This window comes from Sabethes cyaneus, chromosome 3, assembly GCF_943734655.1.
Source record: "Sabethes cyaneus chromosome 3, idSabCyanKW18_F2, whole genome shotgun sequence".
NCBI lineage: Eukaryota > Metazoa > Arthropoda > Insecta > Diptera > Culicidae > Sabethes > Sabethes cyaneus.
Window position 1 is genome coordinate 201290061 of NC_071355.1, and position 26886 is coordinate 201316946.

Here is a 26886-nt window from a genome sequence, read left to right on the forward strand (position 1 = left end):
GCAATCGAGTTGAGCAGTTGAGTCGAGCAGCCGATTCGAATAGTCCAAACGAGTAGTTGAGTCAAGTAGTTGAATCGAGTAGTTTAGTCGAGCAGTTGTGTCGAGTCGAGCATTTCAATCGAGCAGTTGAGTCGAGTCGAGCAGTTTAATCGAGCAGTTGAGTCGAGCAGTCTGGTCGAGTGTTTAAGTCGAATAGTGAAATCAAGCAGTTCAATCGTGCAGTTAAGTCGAGCAGTTAAATCGAGCTGTTCAGTCAAGCAATCAAGTTGATCTGTCCAATCAAGCAGTTGTATCGAGCAGTCGAATCGAACAGTTCAGTCGAGCAGTTTAGTTGAGCAGTCCAGTCGAGCAATCAAATCGAGCAGTCTAATAGACCATTCCAGTCTAGCAGTCTAGAGTCTACCAGTGAGGTGACTAAAAATAGAACCCATTGCTACGAACGCATGACGTCCTGTCAGGGGCCTGTTTTTAGTTACCGGTAAGCCTCTTATGACGTCCTCTCAGAGACCTGGTTTTGGTTACAGACAAGCCTCTTATATAAAATAGATAGATGATACATCGGATATTTTAGCAAGAAAACAGAAATTTCTAGTATATTTGCCAGAAATATTCATTTCTTGTAGTTATGAGAAAAAACACCATGCATCTCCATTACATTATCTAAACTTTATTTCTATAAAAAATATCATCTAAATACCTTTCTAAATGTTCAATATGTCTTGTGTATAAAAATCATAACTTTTCATAAAAGATAAATGAATCGTTTGTTTGAGAAACCCCACAAGTCCACTCGACACTATTGTCGGCAAACAACAAAAAACTGATTTTCTCAAAATTTTGAACCAATCCTTATATTTTGTGGTATGAGGTTCTATGATAGTATCTAAAATACATTATGTAGACTTTTGTTTTTATCAAAATAATGATTATAGCTAAAATTACAAGGCTTTAAAGTTGATGGATATTTGGGGTTTCTCAAACAAACGAGAAATTGATGGTGCACTTGAGAAGTTTTAGGTCGTTTTTATTCAAACTTGTGATCAATCCATGGTAACAGTATGTAATTTGCTACCATATATCACTGGGGATGTTAATTTAGTACGTACCGCTAAGAAGAAGAAGAGGAGAGGGGCGCTAAATATTATTTATTAAAAATTTTGAAGTGGAATAATACAAGTTTCAGAAAAAGTTTTGTACTTTTTTAATCAAAATTTTTATCATAGTTTGCATTTACCTATTAAAAAATAAAAGGTAATAGGAATAATGGCGGTTTTGAATTGCATAAATGGACCAGAGTAAAACGAATTCACTTCGAATAGACTACCTTGATACTTTGCTAGCAGTAATTAAAGATATTATAACCAGAAAATAAACATTTTAAATCTTGGATAACAACCGTGCTATGATTATGGAGCAGAATCTGTGAATAAGGGTCTGTTCTCAAATTACGTTATACCAAAAAGAAATGGAGATACGTCAACAACACCTCAAATATTTCGAACGGATAAACTATTGATTTTACAGTTACTCGGGAGTGCTCGACGGATTACTCACATTAGGAAAAGCAACGAGTTAACAAAAAAGATAAATAGAAGATTAAACCTTTTATTTATATATTGTGCTATTATTAACATTGTATAGTAAGTAGTGGGTTACTGCTTATATGAGAAACGCATGAATAGTTTAGTCTGTCGATTTCCGGAACGAGATTGCCACAGTTTTTACTGTATCTAGATTACAAGAATGATTTATTTACGTTAATCTTGTCGACCAGCTAATCCAAGCTTATCTACATTTGCAATCAGCTCTCACTTTTTCAGCTAAAACATCCTTTTCTTTTCGATTTTATACGCCTTTCTTTTACTTTTAATGACTTTCGTCTTGTATTCTGTAGTCCGCCGAGCACTATGATTCTTCTTTTGACTGTGTCCAAGTCGTAATTTTTCGATTCCAAAGACATTTTTATACTATTGAATTGTGTTGCGAATACTGCTTACAACATTGCACGTAAATATTGAATGATAATTTTGTACCTATCGCAGCGCCGCTCTAGGTGATTATCGGAAACATGGATATTTGGGGTTTCTCAAATAAACGGATATTTGCAACCCCAATTAAATGAGGTTCGTGGAATTAACTTTGTCTGGAATTTTGAGGGAAGGTGTAGTTATCCTTAACATCTGGAGCGCACTTAGGCGTAGAGGAGTTCCAGATAAGCTAGTCCATCTCATCGAGGCTCAGTACGAGGCGTTCTCGTGCAAGGTTTTGCACGACGGCGTCTTGTCCGACCCCATAAGGGTTACTGCTGGCGTGAGACAGGGCTGCATTTTATCACCGCTTCTGTTTCTCATCGTTATGGATGAGATATTAGTTGGAGCAATTGACAGTAGACCAAATCGAGGATTGCCTTGGAATCCTCTAACGATGGAGCAGCTAAATGACCTCGACCTAGCCGACGACATTGTCTTGCTCGCACAACGCCGAAACGATATGCAGAGCAAGTTAGACGACCTCTCCGAGAGCTCCCAGGCAGCAGGTCTCACAGTCAATGTAGCGAAAACTAAGTCTATGGTAGTGAACACTGACAATTCCACCAACTTTACAGTAGCGGGACAACAAGTTGAGCAGGTAGCCGTCTTTCAATATCTTGGTAGCCAAACAACGCCCGATGGTGGTACCAAGACTGATATAGCCACACGGATCAGGAAGGCCAGGGGTGCCTTTGCAGGTCTGCGAAACATTTGGCGCTCAAACCAGATCACTCTACGTACGAAAACCCGAATCTTTAATTCAAACGTTAAATCCGTACTGCTGTATGCCTGCGAAACGTGGTGCGTCTCAGCGGAGACAACGCAAAAACTGCAGGTATTCATTAACCGGTGCCTGCGATATATTATTCGTGCCTGGTGGCCTGATAATTGGATATCCAATGAGGAACTCCATCGTCGGTGTCATCAACGGCCGATAGCCACAGAAATTCGTGAGCGTAGGTGGAAGTGGATCGGACACACCTTGAGGAAAGGAGCGAACGAGGTTTGCAGAGCAGCACTCGACTGGAATCCACAAGGACAGCGTAGAAGAGGCAGACCCAGAGGCTCATGGCGACGGAACTTAGCCAACGACATCCGGGCTGTAGACGAGAACCTGTCCTGGCGACAGGTAAAAGCCATGGCGGGTAACCGTCAGCAGTGGAGATCTCTGATTTCATCCCTTTGTTCTGCCGGACCGGCGGACATGGACACATAAGTAAGTAAGTAAGTGTAGTTATCCTTAAAGATTCGAAAACTGTTAAAAAGTCAATTTTAGTAAAAATGGCGTTTGTGGGGTTTCTCAAACAAACGATTCAAATATTGCTAGGGCCAATTAGGCCCTCACACCATGAAAACAAAAAAACATATTTTCTGTTTTTGCAGTTAAAAAAATTTTTGAGCTTCATTGCAATATTTTATCAAAGTTTATTAAAATTATTTTCATTTGGCACCAAAATCATTAAAATCAGTGGCTCAAAATTTACGAATGAATTTATAAAATTTTGAAAAAATTTCAGCGACAAGAATGTGTAAATGTATGTTTAGACCAAAATTGAAGCATTTCAAAATTTTGTCATCTATATTTTATGGAATAGCTGTACAAATGTAACATGTACGTTCTACTGAGTTTGAATTACTTGAAAAAAATCTCCCGCTGTTGCAGAAAAACAAACAAGTAACACAACCTAGCCCGGCAGGTCACAACACCGCTTCATTAAATTTCTTGACAAAAGGCGTGATTATTGCTGACATTTACAAGAATAATTACATGACAAGACACGACGGAGAATATGCATTCTCGGTTTGAGAAAAACAACACCGGTTATATTGTAATTAAATTCAGTGTCGTCTTGTTACGTTTAGTCAACAATGAAGAAGAAGCGGTCAAATTAGTGACAAACACCAAAATCCCTAGCAGTACTAAAAAAATCAACCTTATTAGATAACTATCGTAAAATAAACATCCGAATTGGTTATCTGAAGTTCAACTAAATATACTTCGATTCGCAGGTCATGTTTGAGTATTTTTAGAATTTCAAGAATTACATTTTCCGTTTCAACTTGGCTTTCGAAATGTGTCCGTCAATCGAAATGGAAGATTGCTCACTTTCAATGGAATCGTTCTTTTTTCTTCTTCGTTGAGCAAAACCATTTTTTTCGTTCCCTCCTTAGGGCCGAACCTTTCCAAACTTGTCCGTCAATTTTTGTCAAGACTGTGATTCCGACAGTGCCAGTGCAAATTGCTACTTTTTGCGGCGAGTGCATTCATATACCTATGTATGTGAACAGAAGAGAAAGCGCCAATGGGGCAACGCGCAACGTCAAAGAAGTCGAAACAGAATGTAGTCGAACGTAGTCAAGCGAAAATTGATTTGATTGGCAATGTGAAACCACTTGCGGTGGCGAACGACGACCGACTTCAATCGAAATCCGACGAGGCGCCATGCGGACTCTGCTGCTGCGGCGGCTAACCTTTCTGTCATCATCCAACGAACGCACCGTCGGATTGCATGCAAGTGAAGGGAAAAGGGGGCGGGGGGGTACAGAAAGCCTGGACCTTTCTATTCACTTATTGTGCACGGGGGCTGGCAATTAGTTTTACATCATCCTTTTTTGGAGGTCTGTCTGCGATCCACCCAGCTTGTCTGGGTTACTCTCGGAAGAAATACGCGTTTGATTAGATGACATTAACTGCTTCCGGAACGGCTTGAATGCGCGCGCCGATGACGGTCGACAGTAATCAGATGAATTAGCGTTAATAAAGAGAAAAAGTGCTAAGCATAGTTGGATAACATAATTTGGACTGCTTCAGAAATTTCTGTTATTACCGATCGTTAATATTTTTTTGTTTTTTTCTTCTTTCAGGTAAGTCAAGTAACCAGTAAACATCTATCGCAAACCGTGTGTTTCGGTTGGTAAGTTATAAATAATTTTGGCAATTTTATGACAGACGACCAAATATATCTAATCATTTCGCGATAGCGTCTTCCCGACTTAGAAAATGATAACATAGGTAGATTGTCAGTATCAAAACAGACTCCACCGAACGTTGATGTTGTTCACTTGTTTATTAGTGAAAGGTGTGAATCGAATGTAATAACATGCTGAGAATTTTTTTTATAGAAAAATTCTACTAAAATAGTGATGCAATTGATTTATAAACCAGCTGACGAGCAAACATTGCCTACAGACGTTATTTTATCATCCAGTCAGCATGGCTAATCGAGGTGATATAAAATCGTACGATAATTACATAAAGTTTTATTTCAGTTGCAATGAGAATTGCATCTGATTATATACAGCCAGTTTCATGTTAGACAGAGAGAATCAAATTCCTCGGGTGCACGTGGGCATATCCCTACGAAACTGTCAACGTCAACGTGCATGTCGCAACTCATTGCCATTCATTGCATGAACTTTGTGTAGATAAACTACTGTTGTTCCAGTAGCTCGCGGTTCAATCGGAACCGGCTCTGTTAGGCACGAGTGCATGTAAAAGCACCGGTTGGCATTACGCCGCAAGCAGGTCAACCGCGGCTACAACAAAACGGCACGGTCGCGGTTCATTGAAGTTCACTTCTGAGTGTTTTATAGTTTAATGAAGTTTATTAGAGTTCCTTGTTTGTGCAAACATACAATGAGGTTTCTTTCCAGTCGAAGCAGGGGCAGTTCATCGTACGTGAAATTAGATTTGAATGCAAATTTTTCTTGCGTTGAAACTGAATTGGTGGATGCACCATTCTGGAGAACTGGACGACTATGGAATGGTACAAAGCAAGTCATTTGTAATTTATTGTCTCTCAGCCACATGTACGATTTACTTAGCCACTGATCTTTTCACGTCTCATTTGATACCACCAACCCTTCAATCCCAGTCCAAATCAAAGTTTCGCATTTCACGTGTTTCTTCCACACCGGGCGGTGGTGATTAATCTCCATCGCTCTAACAACACCCGTGTACGGGGTATTCTACATTCAGCAAAACATACATTTTTATCTTCCATGATATATCATGGAAAGCTTTCTCACACATGTACTCGCCCATTTACCACCGCCAATAAATTATGCAACTTTCAATTTGCGCGCCAGTCGTTTCTCATTTAATCTTGGAAGCCACCAGCGCCAGCAGCAGCAAGTCGAGAGGCCATTTTCACACACGATCTCTCTCGCACACGCTGTTGTAGGTAAGTACACCAAGGGAGGTATTTAGGCGTATCCTGAACAGTGCCGCATGTCAGAAACTTGACATAATAACAATTATTATTACAAAATAGCAACTGTGCAAAATGTATGAGATTCCAATGAAAGAGTGCGAGGAAAAAAAATCGCAAAAGCAACAATAACAACAGGGGAAACGTTCGAACAACAGCATCAGCGTTCGGATCGCGATGAAGGTCGACGAGAGCTAGAGGCTGAAGAGGAGATAGTCGGAGAAAACCTAACAACAACACCACAAAAGATAGGAGTTTAAGATTGATGAACGAGCGATGCACAAACGAACGGAAACGGGGCGGGTGCGCTGGCGGGGCGATGGTTGTGGTGCGAGCGGGCGGAACAACGGCACACATCATTAAATGTGTATCGTGGCCTATAACAACAGAGCATCATTATTCGCGAACAATCATGACTCAATTGGAAAGATCGATGGGCGCATTTAATCGTGCGCGCTGCCGAGAGTATCTATCATCTAATTTCATAAGAGACGCAACCTACTGCGGAAGTAATCTGGTGTGTTCTCTAGTAATGTGGATTCAATCGCCAAGCACTTGAACATACTTTAAATTTTTCTTTGACTTAATTTAGTTTGTAAGGTATTGTCGTTATCGTCGGGCCATCACGGTTTTATAGTTTTAGTAACTCATGATATCTATGATACAACCATTGTAAAACTTCTTACTGTGATAGCTAACTTTTCACAATATTGTGAGTTTCAATCGTGTATTCAATACACCCGTACTAAATTCAGTGACTAAATCTTATAAAAAAAGTTTTCCAGGCGCATTGGACTTTTCTTCAAGAAATGATTCATGAAATGCAATTATCGAGATAAATTTTTAAAATGTATGAAGTGTGTTGTGATACACACGAAGACTATAGAAAAATTCCCTCCAGTAAGGAGTTTGGGAAGACTAAGGTGAAATACTAGAAAAGCGCTATTTGTAAAGGTCGGGCTACCTGAGTAGTCATGGTTGGGCCACCATAATTTTAAGTGCAGAAGCGCAATAATCGCTAGAGAATGTGAGTCACGTAAAATGTGATGAAATAATGCAAAATTAATACGATAAAAACCTAGATTTTTGTTGTTTTTTAAATTGTAGACTTCGGAAAAGGCGTAGATGTAGCAATATTGATTTTACAAGATCGCCAAAATTTCGCAAAAATGCAATTAAAAATAAGGTATTTGCACCTATACGAGCCGTTGTTCACGGAATTCATTCTTTTCATGCCTCCATATAGAATTTCAATACGTACGCCTTAGATTTTCTGCGGTGCCCCAACCTGTACAACATGACCGGACTATGACAACATTTTTTTTCTTCACGTAAATGCCTATAACTTTTTTATTTTTCAAGCAATCAGGTCAAAACTTTCCGGAAATATACCTTATTCTTAGACGTTTGCAACGAAGTATTTAGATTTCCAAAATTCCTTTTGATACGAAAGTTATGGGTGAATTCCAAAACGTGGCCCAACCACGTCGACACTCCCCTATTTTGTAGCAATTTTACGGTAAGGCTTCTTTGATTTACTACTAATCTGGTGCGTTTTACTGTTTTGTTTTTTTGCCACTCTGTCTTAGTTTTCTTTTTATTGTCTTTTTAATTTGATTAATTTTATTTGAGTCCTGCCTTCCCACAATCGGTTTTATATTAATCGTGATTTATACTTCTATTTTATTTATATGATACTAGCTGACCCGACAAATTTCGTATTGTCACAAATTAAACTGTGTTGTACATAAATCGTGAATCTCGGATGACCTTTGTCACAATCTCGAGTTTTGCAAGTTTCTGGGGAGTTCATGGGTGTTTAAATATACAAATTTTCCTCACAGTAAAGTAGAAAACAACTCCCCGCATTGCTTAGCCTGATAAAATAAAGCGGATAGCATTCAAATATTCGCCATCATTACAAACCATTTCGCCGAATACCATTTTGCGGAACACCGATTCTCGGTTGACCATAACGCGGAATATAGAGTTTCGCAGAATACCATTTCGCGAAAAACCTTACGCGGAATGTACCATTTCACGGAAAATATTTTCGTAGAAAGTACCATTTCGCAGGGGTGACCCAACTGAAAAAAGTAATAGAGGTCAGTAGATCTAGGAAAATAAATAAACCGAGATAGAGGTGATCTCTACGGGCGGCTGCCCCCCCCCCTCAGTGGCCGGCGCTTCCGAAGGCAGGTCGCCGGCAACACTCGCGACGTGGCCGTCTCGCGCTGGATTATCTAATGTTACTATTAATAGTTTTTGGCGGTCTTGTTATTGACTAATGTTTTATGAAAGAGTCTAAAATTTCTCGAGTTCAATTAGTTTTTGAGTTACGCAAAAATTTCTGTTTTATTTGTATGAGAGTCCTTCTCCCTCTACCACAGAGGTGAGGGGTCTCAAACCATCATAAAAAAATTCCTGCCTCCAAAACCCCCCACATGCCAAATTTGGTTCCATTTGCTTGATTAGTTCTCTAGTTATGAGGATATTTGTATTTAATTTGCATAGGAGTCCCCCCACTATTGAAAGGGGAGGGGATATAATTCCCCTCCTAAAGAGGGGATGGGTCTCAATTCACCATAGAATAAAATATTGCCTATAAGAACACTCACATGCCAAATTTGGTTCCATTTGCTTGATTAGTTCTCGAGTTATGAGGAAATTTGTATTTCATTTGTATGGATGTGCCCCCTCTTAAAGGGGAGAGGGGTCATAATTCCCCTTCCAAAGAGGGGAAGGGTCAATTCACCATAGAAAAAATTCTTGTCTCCAAAAACACCCACATGCCACAATTAATTCCATTTGATTAATTAGTTCTCGAGTTATGCAGAAATTTGTGTTTCATTTGTATGGGAGCCCCCCTCTTAGTGTGAGGAGGGGTCTCTAACCATCATAAGAACCTTCCTTGGCCCCAAAAACCCCTACATGCAAATTTTCACGCTGATCGGTGCAGTAGTTTTCGATTCTATAAGGAACATACGGACAGACTGATAGACAGACAGAAATCTGTTTTTATAGGTATAGATTTTTAGATGAATCCGGTGCGAGCGTTGCTACGCTTTCAAATAAATGAATGAAAAATTATTAGAACTGGCACGTTTATGGTTGTTGTTCGTAATGAGTTGTATTTCTTCTTTTTTGGTTGATTACGCCAGTATATAAAACTACTATGGTAATCTACCATAACTTCCATGCTGCATTTTCATGAAAACTATCATAAATGTTGAGAGGTCATAGTATTTTCTACTGCAATGGTTACATACCAGTGTATTGTCATAGTTGAACTAAACAAAGATTAATATTTTTTGAAACGATGATTCTACAATTGATGAAAGGACGGTAAGGGAAAGTAATGAAGAAGGATTTTTTGGGAATGGAGGGGAAAGGGTGGAAAAGAAGGGGGAGTAATAGGTAGCTACGCTTAACAAGTTGTCGTTGTGACTCCTATCTTTTGTCCAATGCTGGAAGGTGCATGGGTCGAACCAAGCTATAATCAGAGATTATAACCGGATTTGAACCCACAACACCTGCCAGGGCGTGTGGCTCGCTGGTACCCGTGTACCTTTGAACCGGCGCTGGACAAAAGATGTCTACACAACCCCCCTTATTAACCGTCGTCGTCCTGAAAGTAAAAACAAGTTAGGTTAAAACTTCTCGGTCGGTGGTTTCTACAGTAGGCGGAGGAAGAGGCACTCTTTGTGTCTAAAAATAGCCCAACCCATGTCGTTACGGTTAATAAGGGGGGTTGTGCAGACTTCTTTTGTCCAACGCCTCTATGATTCAAAGGTACAAAGGAAACACCATAGAAAATAATCCTTCCAAAAACCCCAAACGCAAAATTTCGTTCTATTTGTTTAATTAGTTCTCGAGTTATTAGTTCTCGAGTAAACAAGAATCTATGTTTTATTTGTATGGGATTTCCCCAACATGTCAATTTTGGTTCCATTTGTTCGATTTGTTCTCGAGTTATGCGGAAATCTGCGTTTGATTCATATGGGAGCACCCCCCCCCCCTCCTTACAGAGAGAGAGAGGGGGGTCTCGAACCATCATAAGAACATTCCCCGGCCCCAAAAACCCCTGCCTACAAATTTTCACGCCGATCGGTTCAGTAGTTTCCGAGTCTATAAGGATCATATAGACACACAGAAATTCATTTTTATATGTATAGATTGCTTGTGCATGGGCCAAACTCATAAAAATTGTTTTCCAATTCAAGGTTTAAGATTTTATAGTTAAAATTTGCTCAACGTAATTCTGCGTTATAATTTTTTTTTCGGGATTTTATAAAACCGGTGGTGGAGTTGTAGAGATAAAAGTTCTGATGCATGTCGAGCTAGATTAGGAATAAATTTGAAAAGCGATGAAAAATGGTTGCCGTGATATTGTTAAGAAGTGCAGATAATTGTATATTTCGAGTCTTTCCGCAACATACAGCTTCTACTCTACATTAATTTGGCGGAGGAGATGGATATTTTCAAGGACTTATCGAAGATATATTCCACTACTTTGCATCAAAAATGGCAATGTATCGTTTTTCCACTTCTTTGGCTTGCTTTGGTAACATCGGCCAAGTCTTCCTTAAAACTGAAACCGTAATTTCTTTAGTTTGTCCAATGAAAACTTTTTCCCAGTAGCAACAAGCATTTTTCTAAATCTCTGCTCTGTTTAGCAACTAAATTTTGTGTTTGGTGAATCCCAATCTTCCTATTCAACTCGTTGCTCTTTTTTGATCTTCTGTTATTGAGGTGAGCGTTATAGATGTTTTCCTTAATTGGAGCTTTAATGGTATTCCAAAAATATAATCCATTTCAATTTGTTTCGCTTCTCTGCCGAGGAATTACTATTCCAGTCGATTGATGATATGCTGGGAAGAAACCACTTTATTTTGAAAAGAATAGTTCGCAGGTTTTGCCTATCTGGTGTTCGTCGGTTTTTCATAAACATAAAATTCAAAACTTCCAAGTTTCCTGATCACAACAACATCTAGAAACGAGAGAGCTTTGTTCTACTTTAAATGTAAACCTAATGTCCTTGTGAATGTTAATAATAGTGTCTAAAAATTGCTCAAGTTCTTCCTCAATAAAAATACAAAATGTATCGTCTACATTTCGCCGCCGATATTGTAGGAGATTTCTTTCATTCAATTTATTTTCTACCTTTGCCATGAAGAGCGCAAATAGAACAGGTGAAAGAGGATTCCCCATAGGTAAACATTTCGTTTGTTTATAGAATTAACCCCTGAAAGGCCTCTGAATTGATCGCATCGGAAAATTCTTCGGTATGGCTTGAAACTCTTTCATCAACCATTTTTTCAGTTTTCTCTTATCTTGTTGCCGGGACAAATCATCCAAATCCGGGACAAGTCATCCAAATCCGGGACGGTCCCACAAAATCCGGGACGTCTATAGTTGGTCTTTCAAGGGCCTATGCTAATCGTAAATGGTATGCTTTAGATTAGAATAACGTTATAAAAACTACAAGGTATACAGCCCTAAGGGTTGTACGAAATGGTGACGTAGGACTGTATCAGATCATTAGATCAAAGACTAATGTAAACTGCATTTCTGGCATACGTATGTTTATAAGAATCCGTGAGTGCCATTGTTTAACAGAATGTTTAAAAAGGGAAGGGGTCTCAGTGCACGTTAGAAAAAATTCTTACCCCCAAAAACCAAATTTGGTTTCTTTTGCTTGATTAGTTCTCCAGTTTTGAGGAAATTTTTTGTTTCATTTGCATAGCCCCCCACCCCTCTTACCCCCTCCATAGAATTGCTGGTCATTTTATCTATCCAACGACAGATAAATGGCTCAGTTTTGTTCAGTAGTTTAGTAGTTATTACCATTTGAAATCTTTCATTCAAACGTTACACTTCTATTTTCGTTTTCACAAAGGGCTACCCAGTCCCAGTATAGTAAACAAAGACGTAGTCCTACGCCAAAGTTTTCTTCTATGTCGTCCAATTAAATTCCAGAAAATTGGAGAGTTCTATTGAAATTGATTTTCTAAAACACGATAACTGTTGAATTGTTTTTCAAAATAATTCGAAGAAGTCATTTGCTGTTGACAAATAAACCAAAAGAAGATTGAATCGATTGAATCAAAAAGATTGTTCTCGCGATTCTGAATCATTTGTAATTATTCGGTAATATTTGTTTTGCTCTTTCCACAACAACAACGGATCCATTTACGCGCATAGTATAGTTTACACGCCAGCATCAGCGCCATAAACAATGTCTGTCCTAACATTCGCGGTATTGTGCTCTCGCTTCGGGCGCTCGGAAACATTAATCTTAATGTAAACTAGCGATCAAATCCCTTCTTCCAGTCCAGCATAATCTTGCGGTTTATATAGCGGCGCAGCAAGGCGTATTAATCGCTTTCTTGTCATGTACTGTTTCAGTATCTAGTTAGTAGAATGATTGGCTTTGAAATATATCCTTTTATTCCATTCGGATTATACGTCAATCATGGTGGCTGTGTTTTGAAATTAGATGAGCGCGCGCTGTACGCTCGGTTGAATACAGCGAACGGCCTTATTCAAGCGAGAAAACATTTTCTTGGTCAAATAAAAAATCAAAAACCTGATCAGTAATCAACCTCAGCAGTTCAAACTTCATCGATATCAAAGCGCACTGCAATCGAGTTAGGCTTCCCGGGTGTGAAAATGAAACACCTTTATGACACCCGACCTGCGTAATTGAGTTTCCTACTACCGGTTTCGTTGCACTCTGGCTCGATGTCCGGTTGGCTTGCGGCAGGCTCACTAACGAAGCAGGGGGTTGGTTTTGATGAACTCAGGCAGACCAGCCGAGCCAGTCAGGCAACCGCGCCGTTTGGTTTGGTTTGGTTGGGAAGATTGACTATGCAAAACCAATTAACACCATTGAGACACGCAACTACCTGTACGCCCCAACCGGATGAATTACTGATAGGTAGTTTGCATCCGCAGTGATTTATGGATCTGTCGGTTCCATTTTGAACACCCACCCCCACGTGGCAGGCAGGTGAACGCGTGTCATCATCTGCTTCTGTCCTCTTCGTTCGAGGGTAGTTAGTGGATGTTGTATAATTTTTACTATTCACATAATTGAAACCCAAAAAAAGTATGTTTGAATGTAACATACCTACATAAAAGCATTTAAAGGAATTCATAATTATGTCGTAACTGTTCTGGTTCTTGGTAACGTGGGCGCTCGCGGCCAAGAGTTGTTGAGAAAAATTAAGTCTCTTCCGTGTAAACGATCCCAGAGAAGATGATCGCTTTAAGTGAGACGTACCACGATGACACACCAACACACTTTTATGGTAATTTTTAATTTATAGCGTTTGTTTCTGGTAGAGTCATCAAAACCACCCCCGGGCCGGCGGGTAGGTGCCCGGTTTGGTACACTATCAATACACACATATTCAGCACGTTCGAAAGGGTAATTAAATGCAATCGTCGTTATGGTCCAAATTTCATTCTTAAGTTTTTGTCTATTTTATTGCTGGTTAGACACATTGAATGAAAATGGGTAAACCAGTCGTGCACAGGATTTGGCTACTGTCCGTCCGGGCTACAATGGTGAAACCAAGCTTTTTGTTATAGACGCTTGGGGAATAATTTAGAATTACCATATCGTTCGAGAGTGGTTTGCGTGTGCGATTAGGTAATCCCGGAAGTCAGCGCTGTTGAAAGGTGCGGTTGCTAATTTGCTGTGGATTATCGTCATATTATTCCTGATTAGTCGTGGGGATGATTCAGCAGCTTGAAATATATATGATTGATTTGGACAACTGAACCTCCCAACTGGTCCCGCGGTGCGGTGCTAGTTTAATAAATCAGTCGTCATATTTTGCAATATCTGTAATTCCCAAATAGGCAAAACCTGAAACCATGACAATTTGGATGGAAGAATATGAAAATTATTACATCAACTGACAGAATCCAACAATTATCGTGTTACCCATCAACCGGACGATGTCCAACGACTGTTCATTAATTACTCTAGTCTCACAGTCAGTTTTAAAGTACGACTATAGTCTCAATTCAATTGTTGTATGCTTGAATTTCGACTAGAAAGCTGATGCTGCCAGTGTACAAAATTTATTTATTTATTTCATTTATTTGTTTATTGCTTGCAAATACGGCTCTTGGGCTAAATCCCCGCAGATAGTGCAATCACTTTTCCATCCAATTAGAGTAAAGTTTCTGAATCAACAGCATCATCATACGAAAAGCGTTTACTTTATTATTTCACAACGTTTTCGTTTGCGGAATTTGAATTTTATTTTTCCCTTCGGCTGCTGGTGTCGAATTTGCACACTCCCGGGTTGCCAAAATATGTGTGCACTCCGAAGTAAACACCAACGATGGTTGTGCTGTGCCGCGAATCGACAAACCATAATACTTGGTATACCTACTTGAAACCGAATGGAAAGCATGTCGAGACTGCTTGATGGCGAAAATGAAAGGAAAGAAACGAAACCATTGCTCTTTTCCTTCCGTTCCTCGAAATGCCGGCACGTCAAAATAAGGCCCGTTCCGTTCGGCACGGAGGGAAGAGTGTTTATCTTTGAAGTATAATATAGCACTGCTTGGGAACTTGATGATAACCGAATTAATCTGCCCAGTTGAAGTAGCGACAAGTGCTAATTTGCTGAGTGTAAGACGATGGCAGCGGTCCACCGTGTCGTTTAGTTGTTTTTACCGTGTCTCTAGACGGAAACCACCCATTGCTAGCACTCTTCGAACGACAAGAGTGCGCATTTACTTACAGCACCGAGGTTCTCAAGCATATGTACCAGCCGTTACTTCAGTGGAGTAATACACTTTTGTCGGCAGAAACCTTCATGTTCATCTTCTACCGGTGAAGACGGGAAATCTTAAAGGCATAAGAAAGTGTACATATATTTATGTCCAGTACCTGCTCTTGGATGTTTGGCCACAGAGACCTACATTTTCCGGAATGTTTCCCATTAAATCTATGATGTACGTTAACAAATTTGATCTAATCTGATTGTAATTTCATAAATAATAGTCAAGTGCCTGCATTTGACATGAGCAGGAAATTAGTATGCCAATGATTATCATGCCATAAAACAAAATGTTAACAACGCTCATTCAAAGTTTAATTGCCGTAATCGGACTTCTCAGACAGACCGTACCATTTTTATCGCTTGCTTAATTAATTAACTTTGACAGTTATCGGTCCGACTGTCATTTCATCGGATTACGATATGCGATACAGCTTTCTAGGACCTTTCGGAAGTGCAAATCACTGCTTTTAGCAGTTGGTTACTTATCTCAATAGCGAGCCAACACAACGTGTGTAGGTGCTTTTACATAGTAGGATCGATTGCTCCGCCTGTTGGCGCCTCGATAGTCGCAAAACCGCAGGATGTCGCGATTTGATTGAACAGCACACCGGGCGCCGGATATCTTTACCGGCTAAACCGAGCCCCGAAGGTACACGCTGCTGTCGATTTTATTTATCGATATGATAGTGACGACGGCTTAGCTGCAAGACTGTCGCACTTTTGTGCGAGCTATCGAATTCCAACGAAATCGTCCGGAATCGATGATGTAGTATGTATTTCTTTCTATGTTAATGAAAACTGTTTCTTGTGATGTGGTTTTTTTATGTCCAACAATGTTCGCTAAATTGAAAATGAAATTGATGACGTCCACTGCGGATAAATACAATGAAATACAATCTATAATCTATAGATGTTAATCAGATGCAGGTGAAAGTATATTTGAAGAGCCATTTCAACTCAGGTATAATTTTACAATATAAAGTAATAAAGGTAACAATTTCAATAATTATAGATTCACAAATGACATTTGTGGCAATAGTAATAATAATTAAACTGTTCAAATCGCAATCAATTTCGCAATTTGTAATTTTCGTAATAATGACCAACAGAATAATTATAGTAGCACGTAGAGCACGGGGGACCAGCCAGGTTAATTAACGTATGGATGCATTCATAAATCTGCACCTTTAACTATCGACGTTAATCCGTGATGAATAATTTATTTTTCCGGGACATACCGCATAACTGAATGTGCTCCAATTAATGCTTGCAAAGCGACAAACCTATTTAGTAGACTAATGCAACTTTTTCAATTTTAATTCTGTTGTAATTCACTCAGTTTCTAAATCATTCAGTTTCTCCTTCTCCCATATCGCGTATATTATTCAATAAAACAGTGATGGCCAAACTGCGGCCCGCGGGCCGCTTGTGGCCCTTTGAGATAATTCGTGCGGCCCGCGGACTGATCTGAAAGATGGCGAACTTAGGAGAAATTTTTTGTATGACATAAGAGTCCCTCAGTTTAATCGTTATGCCTTGTGAATGTTGTGAATCTGAATGCTTTCCGATTTAAATCTTATGGTGATTCCTAGAAAGTGGTTTTCGTTGTCGCCTATTTTACTTTTTGTTATGCACAGGAATCGGCAGAGATTATTGCGGCCCACGGCATTCATAGGCGATCTGATTTGGCCCGCACCATGCCTATACCTGGACACCACTGCAATAAAGTATCGTTGCTAGTTATTCTACAGGGTGAGTAGTAATAACTGGTAGTAAAGTATATGGCCACAAAAATAAGACACTTGCATAAACACTAGACACAATTGCGGACAAGACACTTCTAACTCTTACAAAATGTTAAAATAAAACAAATTACTTTTAACTTGCACGTCGACCGGTTTCAGGCTTTATATGTCTATCTTCAGGACTTGCATAAAAGTTAATTTTGAGTGTATTTAGTCCTGGAATCAAATAAAAAGAAAACTTATCCAATTTAATTCTACTATGTATACTATGTTCGAAAACATACACTGAGGAAGCCTGCAAGTCGTAGGCGAAATATGTATCAGTCAAGAATAAATATACAACGTAGAATTAAATTGGATAAGTTTTCTTTTGATTTAATTCCAGGTTTCGTATTCTACTAAGACGCTCCAAAAACTTCAGTGTATTTAGTGTAAAGTATGTCCATAATAATTATATTAAACTAGCTGACCCGACAAACTTCGTATTGCCACAAATTAACCTGTGTTGTACATAAATCATGAATCTCGGATGATCTTTGTCACAATCTCGAATTTTGCAAGCCCCCAGTGGGCGGCGCTTCCGACGGCGGGTCACCGGCAACACTCGCGACCGTCTCGTCCTGAATAATCCAGTGTTACTAAAGATAGTTTTTGTGGTTTTGTATTGACTAATGTTTTATGGAAGAGTCTCGAATTTCTCGAGTTCGATTAGTTTTTGAGTTTCGCAAAAATTTCTGTTTTATTTGTATGAGAGTCCATATCCCCCTACCACAGGGGTGAGAGGTCTCTAACTATCGTAAAATGAATTCAAGACTCTAAAATCTCCCACATGCCAAATTTGGTTCCATTTGCTTGATTAGTTCTCAAGTTATAAGGAAATTTGAATTTCATTTGTATGGGAGCTCCCCTCTTAAAAGGGGAAGGGGTCGTAATTCACCATAGAAAAAATTTCTGCCATCTAAAACTCCCACATGCCAAATTTGGTTCCATTTGATTGATTAGTTCTCGAGATAAGAGGAAATTTGCATTTCATTTGTATGGAAGCCCACCCTCTTAAAGGGGAGATGGGCCATAACTCGCTTTCTAAAGAAGAGAGGGGTCTCAATTCACCATAGAAAAAAATCTTGCGTCCAAAACCACTTACATGTCAAATTTGATTCCATTTGGTTGATTAGTTCTCGAGTTATGAGGAAATTTGTTTTTCATTTGTATAGGAGCCCACCCCCTCTTAAAGTGGGGAAATCCATAGAAAATATATCATAGAAAATATTCTTGCCTACAAAAACACCCACATGATAAATTTGGTTCCATTTGCTTGATTAGTTCTAGAGTTATGAGGAAATTTGTATTTCGTTTGTATGAGAGCCCCCCTCTTAAAAAGGTAAGGGGTCCTAATTCATCATAGAAAAAATGGTTGCATCCAAAAACACCCACATGTCAAATATGGTTCCATTTGCTTGATTAGTTCTCGAATTATGAGGAAATTTGTATTTTATTTGTGTAGAAGCACCCCCTCTTAAAGTTGGGAGGGGTCCTAATTCACCATAGAAAATATTCTTGCCCTCGAAAACTTTCACATGCCAAATTTGGTTTCATTTGCTTGATTAGCTCTCGAGTTATGAGGAAATTTGTATTTCATTTGTACAGGAGCCCCCCCCCTCCTAAAGTGAGGAGGGGTCCCAGTTCATCATAGAAAAAATTTTTGTCTATAAAAACACCCACGTGTCAAATTTGGTTCCATTTGCTTGATTAGTTCTCGAGTTATGAGGAAATTTGTATTTCGTTTGTATAAGAGCCCCCCCTCTTAAAGTTGGGAGGGGTCCTAATTCACCATAGAAAATATTCTTGCTCTCGAAAACTTTCACATGCCAAATTTGGTTTCATTTGCTTGATTAGCTCTCGAGTTATGAGGAAATTTGTATTTCATTTGTACAGGAGCCCCCCCCCTCCTAAAGTGAGGAGGGGTCCCAGTTCATCATAGAAAAAATTTTTGTCTATAAAAACACCCACGTGTCAAATTTGGTTCCATTTGCTTGATTAGTTCTCGAGTTATGAGGAAATTTGTATTTCGTTTGTATAAGAGCCCCCCCTCTTAAAGTTGGGAGGGGTCCTAATTCACCATAGAAAATATTCTTGCTCTCGAAAACTTTCACATGCCAAATTTGGTTTCATTTGCTTGATTAGCTCTCGAGTTATGAGGAAATTTGTATTTCATTTGTACAGGAGCCCCCCCCCCTCCTAAAGTGAGGAGGGGTCCCAGTTCATCATAGAAAAAATTTTTGTCTATAAAAACACCCACGTGTCAAATTTGGTTCCATTTGCTTAATTAGTTCTCGAGTTATGAGGAAATTTGTATTTCGTTTGTATAGGAGCCCCCCTCTTAAAGTGGGGAGGGGTTCTAATTCACCATAGAAAATATTCATGCCCTAGAAAACTTTCACATGCCAAATTTGGTTTCATTTGCTTGATTAATTCTAGAGTTATGAGGAAATTTGTATGGAAGCCCCCCCTCTTAAAGGGGAGAGGAGTTATAATTCCCCTTATAAAGAGGGGAGGGGTCTCAATTTACCATAGAATAAATTCTTGTCACCGGAAACACCCACATGCCAAATTTTGTTGTATTTGCTTGATTAGTTGTCGAGTTATGCAGAAATTTGTGTTTCATTTGTATGGGAGCCCCCCCTCTTAGTGGGGGGAGGGGTTTCTAACCATCACTAAAACCTTTCCTGGCCCCAAAAAACTTCTACATGCATATTTTCATGCCGATTGGTTCAGTAGTTTTCGATTCTATAAGGAACATACAGACAGACAGACAGACAGAAATCCTTCTTTATAGGTATAGATTGGTCCAATTCCAATCTTTCTCTCTTTGCTTTATTGCCAGTCGCAATCGTTGTTGAAAAGCGTTACAGCTGGAACGCACGATAGCCTGAGGCATTTCATCTCAAAACATCTTCAAACATTGCTTGAAAGTATTCACAGGCACAGTCCTTTGGTGATCCCTAGTTTGCCTAGCATATAACCATGTGAAGTCGAGAGTGTTCAAATCAGGCTAAAAGGCAGGCAGCTCTTTCGAAGAAATAAAATCCGGAAAATATCCTCACTCCAAGCCTGTGTGGCTTTCGCCTGGTGAGACGGTGCAGAATCTTGTTGGAAACAGTATGGTGCATTTCTTGTAGCGCCTTTTGACGTTGGGAATCAAACGGTTCTTCAAAACATTATCGATGTAATATTTAGTGCTGATTTTAACAACAGGTTCAATTAACAGTGATTGAACCTTCAAATTTTTGAATAAACATCTCCATAGCTGCACCCTGGAAACATTCTGGAACCTTTGAACAGTCAGTTTGTCCCAAGGAACATCCGATCATTTTCTTGGTTGTGGAGAACAGCAAAAACATTTTTTCGTTCGAAAACAAAATTTCACAAACACCGTGCCGCTGCCGACATCTTTCGACTCTTGCAACCTTATGCTTTTCTGTCAAACCGTGCACCCGTTGCTTTTTGTATGGAATAAATCGAAGATCATCCTTCAAAATATTCTTCATGATTGACTGCGAAATTTCCAGTTCCTTGGCCATCTTACATCAAGACTGATTTGGTTCCCGTCGAAACCAGCGAATGTTAAGGGCCAAACAGAATGCTGCGTCAACGCGTCCGTCAGCGTTAATCTGACAGTTTTCTCATGGGTTTATTGTCAAACGGTGTACTGTTTCGCTGACGAATGCGTTGACGCAGCATTCTATTTGGCCACGGGTGCACTGTGACGCTGACGATCTCAGAAATCGCAAATCGCTTTCGACCTGGTCGAGCTATCGTGCACGTTGGGCCCCCTGTTCCTGGTGCCGGTGGGGTTGTTGAAGAGGACTATTTTCGTCGCATCGTCATCCGGCATCCTTACGACGTGTCCGGCCCACCGTAGCCTGCTAACTTTCGTTAGATGTACGATGGGAGTCTCCCCAAGCAGTGCCTGTAGCTCGTGATTCATACGCCTCCGCCACTCTCCACTTTCAGTTTGTACTCCGCCAAATATCGTCCGCAGCACTTTTCGCTCGAACACGGCAAGGGCGCGTATGTCCTCCGTGAGCAGCGTCACGGCTTCAAGTCCATGAAGAACCACCGGTCTAATAAGGGTTTTGTACATTGTTAGCTTCGTGCGGCGGCGTATGCTTCCTGATCGTAGCGTTTTGCGAAGGGCAAAATAGGCCCGATTTCCCGCTTGGATGCGCCTTGGGTGCGCTTACTAGTGTTGTTGTCCGCGGTCACCAGCGATCCCAAATACACGTACTCCTCTACCACTTCTAGTTCGTCGCCGTCAACGGTTACGTTTGCGTAAACGCGCGCGTTTGTTTCCTTTGTGCCTCTTCCTTTCATGTATTTGGTCTTCGACGCATTAATTTTTAGCCCAATTCTCCTAGACTCTGCTTTCAGTCTGGCGTAGATTGCCTCCGCCGTCGCAAAGTTCCTGGCAATGATATCGAAGTCATCTTAGATCCTTATATGGTCGGTGTTAAGTCAGACCGAACCAAGTGACAAAATCCTGATTTCGAGAAAACGCGTTTAAAGTTTGCTGCTCTGTATGGTTTATAGCTATCAATTGTTCGAAATCATCTCATGACTTCGGCTGTTTGCAACATTACTGTAATCTGATTAGAGTAAAATATAGCTTAGAAAATTTTGATCTTTCGCTGTCATTAACTCATTTTTGTAAATGTTGCGACTTGGTCCGGTCTGGCTTAACACCGACCATATATAAGAGGCTTGTCTGTAGCCAAAACCAGGTCCCTGATAGGATGCCATATTTTCGCGATAAGAATCGCCCACATTAAGCAGAGACTCAAACCAATTATACCAGATTGCATTCAAGACAAGCAAAAGTAACGTAGTTGCATCTCAGTGAGTTACACAGCGTACCTCCGATTCGCTCTCAGTTAGACGCGAAGTGACGCACGCGGGTTACAGCTAGTCTTTAAGGTTGAATCAATAAGGTGTTTTCGGTCAAGTTGTAGGAAATTTAATGTAGCTTTTAGCAGTTTTATGGACAAGGTGGAACAACTCGAATAACATATGAAAAGAGTGTATTTAAAATAATTAAATAAAATAGATTAAAATTTTTCTTCAAATATCTCGAAAATGGTAATTTTACTTAGAGTTTAGAAAAATAATTATTTTGAGCAGCTTTGTTGTAAATCACATCTCTAATTTGAAAACTCATGAAATTGGTTGTTCTACGAAATCCGTTAATAGATGTTGCTCCAGCTCAAATAAAAGTTTTAAAAGACTGCAAATTCCAAATTATTTTATTTTAAATAAAAAACTAACAAAAATCAAAATTGTTATCCTGATTTTAAGTATTTTTGTTTTAATTTCCGAAAAACTGGTATTTTTTTCAAGTGTATATTTTTTTCACATTTAGAATTCAATTTCCTACAACCCATCATTGGACATAATTTTGGAGACAGTCTGCAGCAATACACCCTTTTTAAAAATGAGTGTTGAATCTAAATGGTACCAATATCTGTGGAAAGTGCATGGTTCCAATTATCAAACATGTAAGTAAAATTTAATCCAAATCAGAAAGGTTCAATTTTGTCATTAACCTATTTCACGTGGAACTGATTAAGTCCCATAACCGGACCCAAAACGCCAACTAGCCGCTAGACTGCAGTCTTCAGTGGTGCTTAAGCTACTAGATAATATGTGTAACACAAAAGTTACAAAAGCCTCCTCGCCCTAACAAGCCAGGGAACGGTTGCTTCTTTTGAACCTAACTCAAGTGCTGATACGCTTAATTAGACCATTACAAATCATTATCATCATAACTATGAGCACCTTATTCCGTCTGTAACGAAAACCGGGCCCGTGACAGGACGACATATTTTCGTGGTAAAAATCACAGCTCGCTCCCTATATACTTTGTATAAAGTTGAAAATATTTCATGTGCCACCTAAACTACATCTAGTGCAATCGCTTCATGAACACTCCGGGGCAGGATTTTTATGGACCCCAACAAGAAGGGGCGTAGAATTTGTGTAGCAAGCATAACAGTATTTGTGATACAACGATGTACAGATGTCAGTTCTCTGGTTAAAACTCCAGCGCCGCACTTAACAGTGGTAAATCTTCTAATATGTAAGAGCCTTGTCTGTAACCAAAACCAGACCCTTAATAGGGCACCATGTTTTCGTGGTGAGAATCGCCCACGTTAAGCAGACTCAAACTATTATACCAGATTGCATTCAAGATAAGCAAAAGTAACGTAGTTGCTTTGCATCTCTTTGAGTTAAATAGCGTTAGCGTACAAAGCGTACCACCGATTCGCTTTCAATTAGACGCGAGACGACGCTAAATGTAAACGAAGACTCAAACATAAGTCATGGTTGCATCCAATATTGTATCCAAAACAAGCATCCGTATCGTAGTGGCATCTCATAGCATTGCATAGCGTTAGAGGTACATTTAGATGTTTTGGTCTTACATTCTGGTTATCTTCGTTATAGTGAATCTAGTTTATTCTAATCTAATCTCACACTAACGCAGCCAATTGTTGAAGGCATCCTGGAAAATGACGATTACTTGAATCAATAATTTTTCTTGTCAACGGCCAGGCCAACTGCGCAACATGTACCGCAGAGAGAATTGCAAGGAATCAAGTAGAACCGGAAAAAATACCTAATTCCATTAGACTCCTTGAAATCAAGGGGAAGGCAGAAAGCGTGGACCTCCCGTACCAAACGCTTCCCATATACATAGATGATTTATTTACAGTCGTTGAGAGTATCTTTGCTAATAAAGGTTAAGTGATACTCCGGACCCTCAGGGATGAACTAATGGCATTTAGACCAGAAGCTAGGCTGCAATTGGCCAAGGATATAGCGCCTTACTTCGCTCTCTGAAAATAGATTAGTTTGCCAAAAATATTAGTTTAAATCATATAATACTTGAAAATAAAGTCGTGTGGTTTAATGGTTGCCAAAAACTGCATTTGTAAGGTTAGAAACTGAAAACCCGCTCGACTCCGCACCTCCTAGCTTGGCTACTCAATTATACAAATAGAAGTATTTCCAGATATGGCCACGGGGAGGCGCTAGGTAGGGGCTTGTAAATAGTAAATCTAGTTGATTGCATCAAAAAAGTGTTTTGGTCCTTCTGATGGGCAACTGAAGGAGCGGAACAAAAAATTAGAAGTTTTTTGCATAATCAAAAAAAAAATTAAGCGTATTTACATAAAGTTTAATCGTGAAAACCAAACTTAGTCTTCCTTTTCATATATAGGTAGGAAGGCTATTTTCGACATGTTTCTTAATTCAGCCTTTTTTGCTTTTTTTTCGCTAATAAAAATACTTTGCCGATATTCAATTTTGATATGTTATAACTATTTTCTCAAGTCTGTAAGTAATCTACCGTCATCCGGGGATACTTGCAACACCGGGATTACTTGCAACACCTTTGCGCAAGGTGGTTTTGACAGCTCTAATGCATTTGGTTGTTTACATAACCATTTGTGGTCAACGCCGTTTTAAAGAAGGGACATCTACCTATTGTTTAGTTAAGTCTAATCCATCATATCATTGTTTTGCTTGTTTTTATACGATTGGAAAGTAATTTCTCTTTCAGAGTAGAAAAAATGGATGTGTAAAGTTGCGCCTGTTCATTGACATGAAATTATTTTTTATCGTTTGGTTCCTATACACAATTAGTACATCATATAACCTAACAAATGGCAGCTTTGAACTTTGATTATAATTTGAACTTGGAGAAGAAACGATGAATTCGTGTTGTTACTGCCAATATGGCGCGGCTTACAGCACTTGTAAAATAGATAATTATCGTAATAGACAGTACCGTCATCCGGGGATACTTGTAACACTTTTGAACTTTGACTTGGTATGACTTTCGAAGTGTACTGTTTAGGTCGAAGTGTAAGTAGCCAAAACTTGAATAGTGGTTAGTACTTTTAATTTATGATTATGAGAAAAAATATCAAAACTATCTGTAGAATGAACCGAAAATAGTGGTGTTGCAAGTTACCCAGTAAACGGGGTTACTTGCAACACTTTTCTGATTTTGCATTTCTTATGATTTTAAATTTGATTACATACCGCAAATGGTTATTTTTAGATATTTTGAGCCTATAAAAGCCTATTCCAAAATGTACAGGCTGTAGTGCCTGAAAAAACGTACAGACATTAAAGTTCACAATAGACGAATAAAGTTTTGGCCTGATTTGGCAAGCTGCCACTACAGCGAAGAAGCCTACTACAGTTTCTTTAAAAATTGCTTTTATTTCTGACGAATTGAAAAATATGAGATAATTGACAAACAGAAGTTGAAGAAGAGTGGAGAAGTAAATTGGGATGGGATGCGACACAGATGCCGGGAACGGGATGCCGCAAAAAACTTCAACTGTTCCCAACAGTACACTGCAAACCATTGAAAAGAGTTGAAATAAAGTGCCGTAAGAAGAAAAGAGCCCCGGAATACACTGAGGGATAGATTTCGACTCTAAAATCCCAATGCTGCTGGTTGATAAAAAATTATTCCGGAAAATGCTTTGTTTTGGACGACGAAAGTTACTTTCCTCTTTCAAAGACGCACATTTCCAGAAATGATCGATACTATTCCATGGTTCCGAACATAAAATTAAACTTGTTCGAACAGAGAATGATGGTAGGGTTTTTAAAGTCATGGTTCATGGTGGTTTGGTGATGCTAGCCAGCAACATTTTACTTTTACGGTAACGATTCAATCCTGACGTGAATTTGCTTCATGGAGTTAAAGTCACCAGCTATCGTTAACTTTAAAACCTGAAGAAGATAAAATCGGGTTCGAAACGTTGGTCTAAAAGACAAATAGGAATATTCTATTCGATTTAAAACTGGAAGACCTAATCTCACTTGCAAACTATACATCGATTTTGTCCAACAATGATTATATCGATTTTTCAGTAATAAATGCACAGTATTTTTTTAAATTTTAAACCTAAAGCTAAGCAAACTGCTAACAAGCAATAACCCAGGTAACCCAAAAACATTAACATAAGCAGTAAATGAACTGGTTATTGGAATATCTGGCGTTTTTTACTGCACATTATTGTATATCCGCATTTTGCACTATATAGCTGCTCTAAATTAGCATCCTACAGTCTATTTAAAATTTTCTGGTCAGTAAGCATTGTTAGTCAGCACTGTAAGGAAAGTAGCAGTAAAGTAGCCGTACATTTTGCGAAAAGTTTTTAGGTAGCTTTTATTGTTGATAAAGTTTATTGTTACCTGGGCAACGCACTGTGGTTCAAAAGGGCAAAAAGTGGAAATGTTGCTCTAACGTCTTTTGCTTTCATTTTAGAAATATGCTGTCTTTTGAACATTTGTTCGTATGAATGCACCAGCACAAAACACATAAAACATTTGTTTGCCATACTGTCTGTAATATGGATGAGACAAGCGACACCTATACAAGTTTGTATTACTTGGCCTCCTAAGCTTCAAGATAAATCACTTGCTCCATTCTACCCTATTAGGTCAGTGAAGTTAAGAAAACTTTGCAAGGAAAGTTACTATAGATTTTGTTTTGATTGTTTTGAGTACTTTGATGATTGCATAAACCAACGTTTTCTGGTAAAATGCAACTAACAAAAGTTATGTATAAAAATCTAATTTTTAAGAAACAACGAAAATGCTCTATAACTCTGCACCCGATAGAGATAGCAATGTTATTTCTTCAGCAAAGTTACTTGCTTTTACATTTTCTACAACTTTGCCGAAGAAACCATATCCCTATCTGCTAGCGCATAAAAGACAGATGTTTAGTTTTTATGAGAGTAAGCTTACTGGCTTACTTTTAACTCTTTCAATACTAGCACGGATTATGGGGGTATTCATAGGAACGAAAGTTCCGAAAGCACTATATTGCTAAAATGAAAGTAAAATACACTAGGAAAAAGTTTCACTTTCCGCCCTTTTGGACCACAGTGGCAGCCCAGCAGTCTCTCTATTCAATACTAGACTGTGATGCTGTAAAATAGGCTTAACTGGACCGTTATTCGTCGTTGGATTCATTTCGTTGATGAACATCAGCAGCCGGTTCGGACAC

General features: G+C 39.2%; 1 protein-coding gene across 7 annotated transcripts in view; it reads left to right on the plus strand.

Moving 5' to 3' along the window:
- LOC128742127 (restin homolog) overlaps positions 1–26886 on the plus strand; it is a 186133-nt gene that overhangs the window by 35302 nt on the left and 123945 nt on the right. For 2 of the 7 annotated variants that reach the window (XM_053838355.1, XM_053838358.1), the window contains exon 2: positions 22210–22345. The exons of the other annotated variants lie outside the window; for them this stretch is intronic. In XM_053838355.1, the coding sequence (XP_053694330.1) occupies positions 22282–22345 (64 nt within the window). In that variant the 5' untranslated portion in view covers positions 22210–22281. The remainder of the gene's footprint in view (positions 1–22209; positions 22346–26886) is intronic. 7 annotated transcript variants of the gene reach the window in all.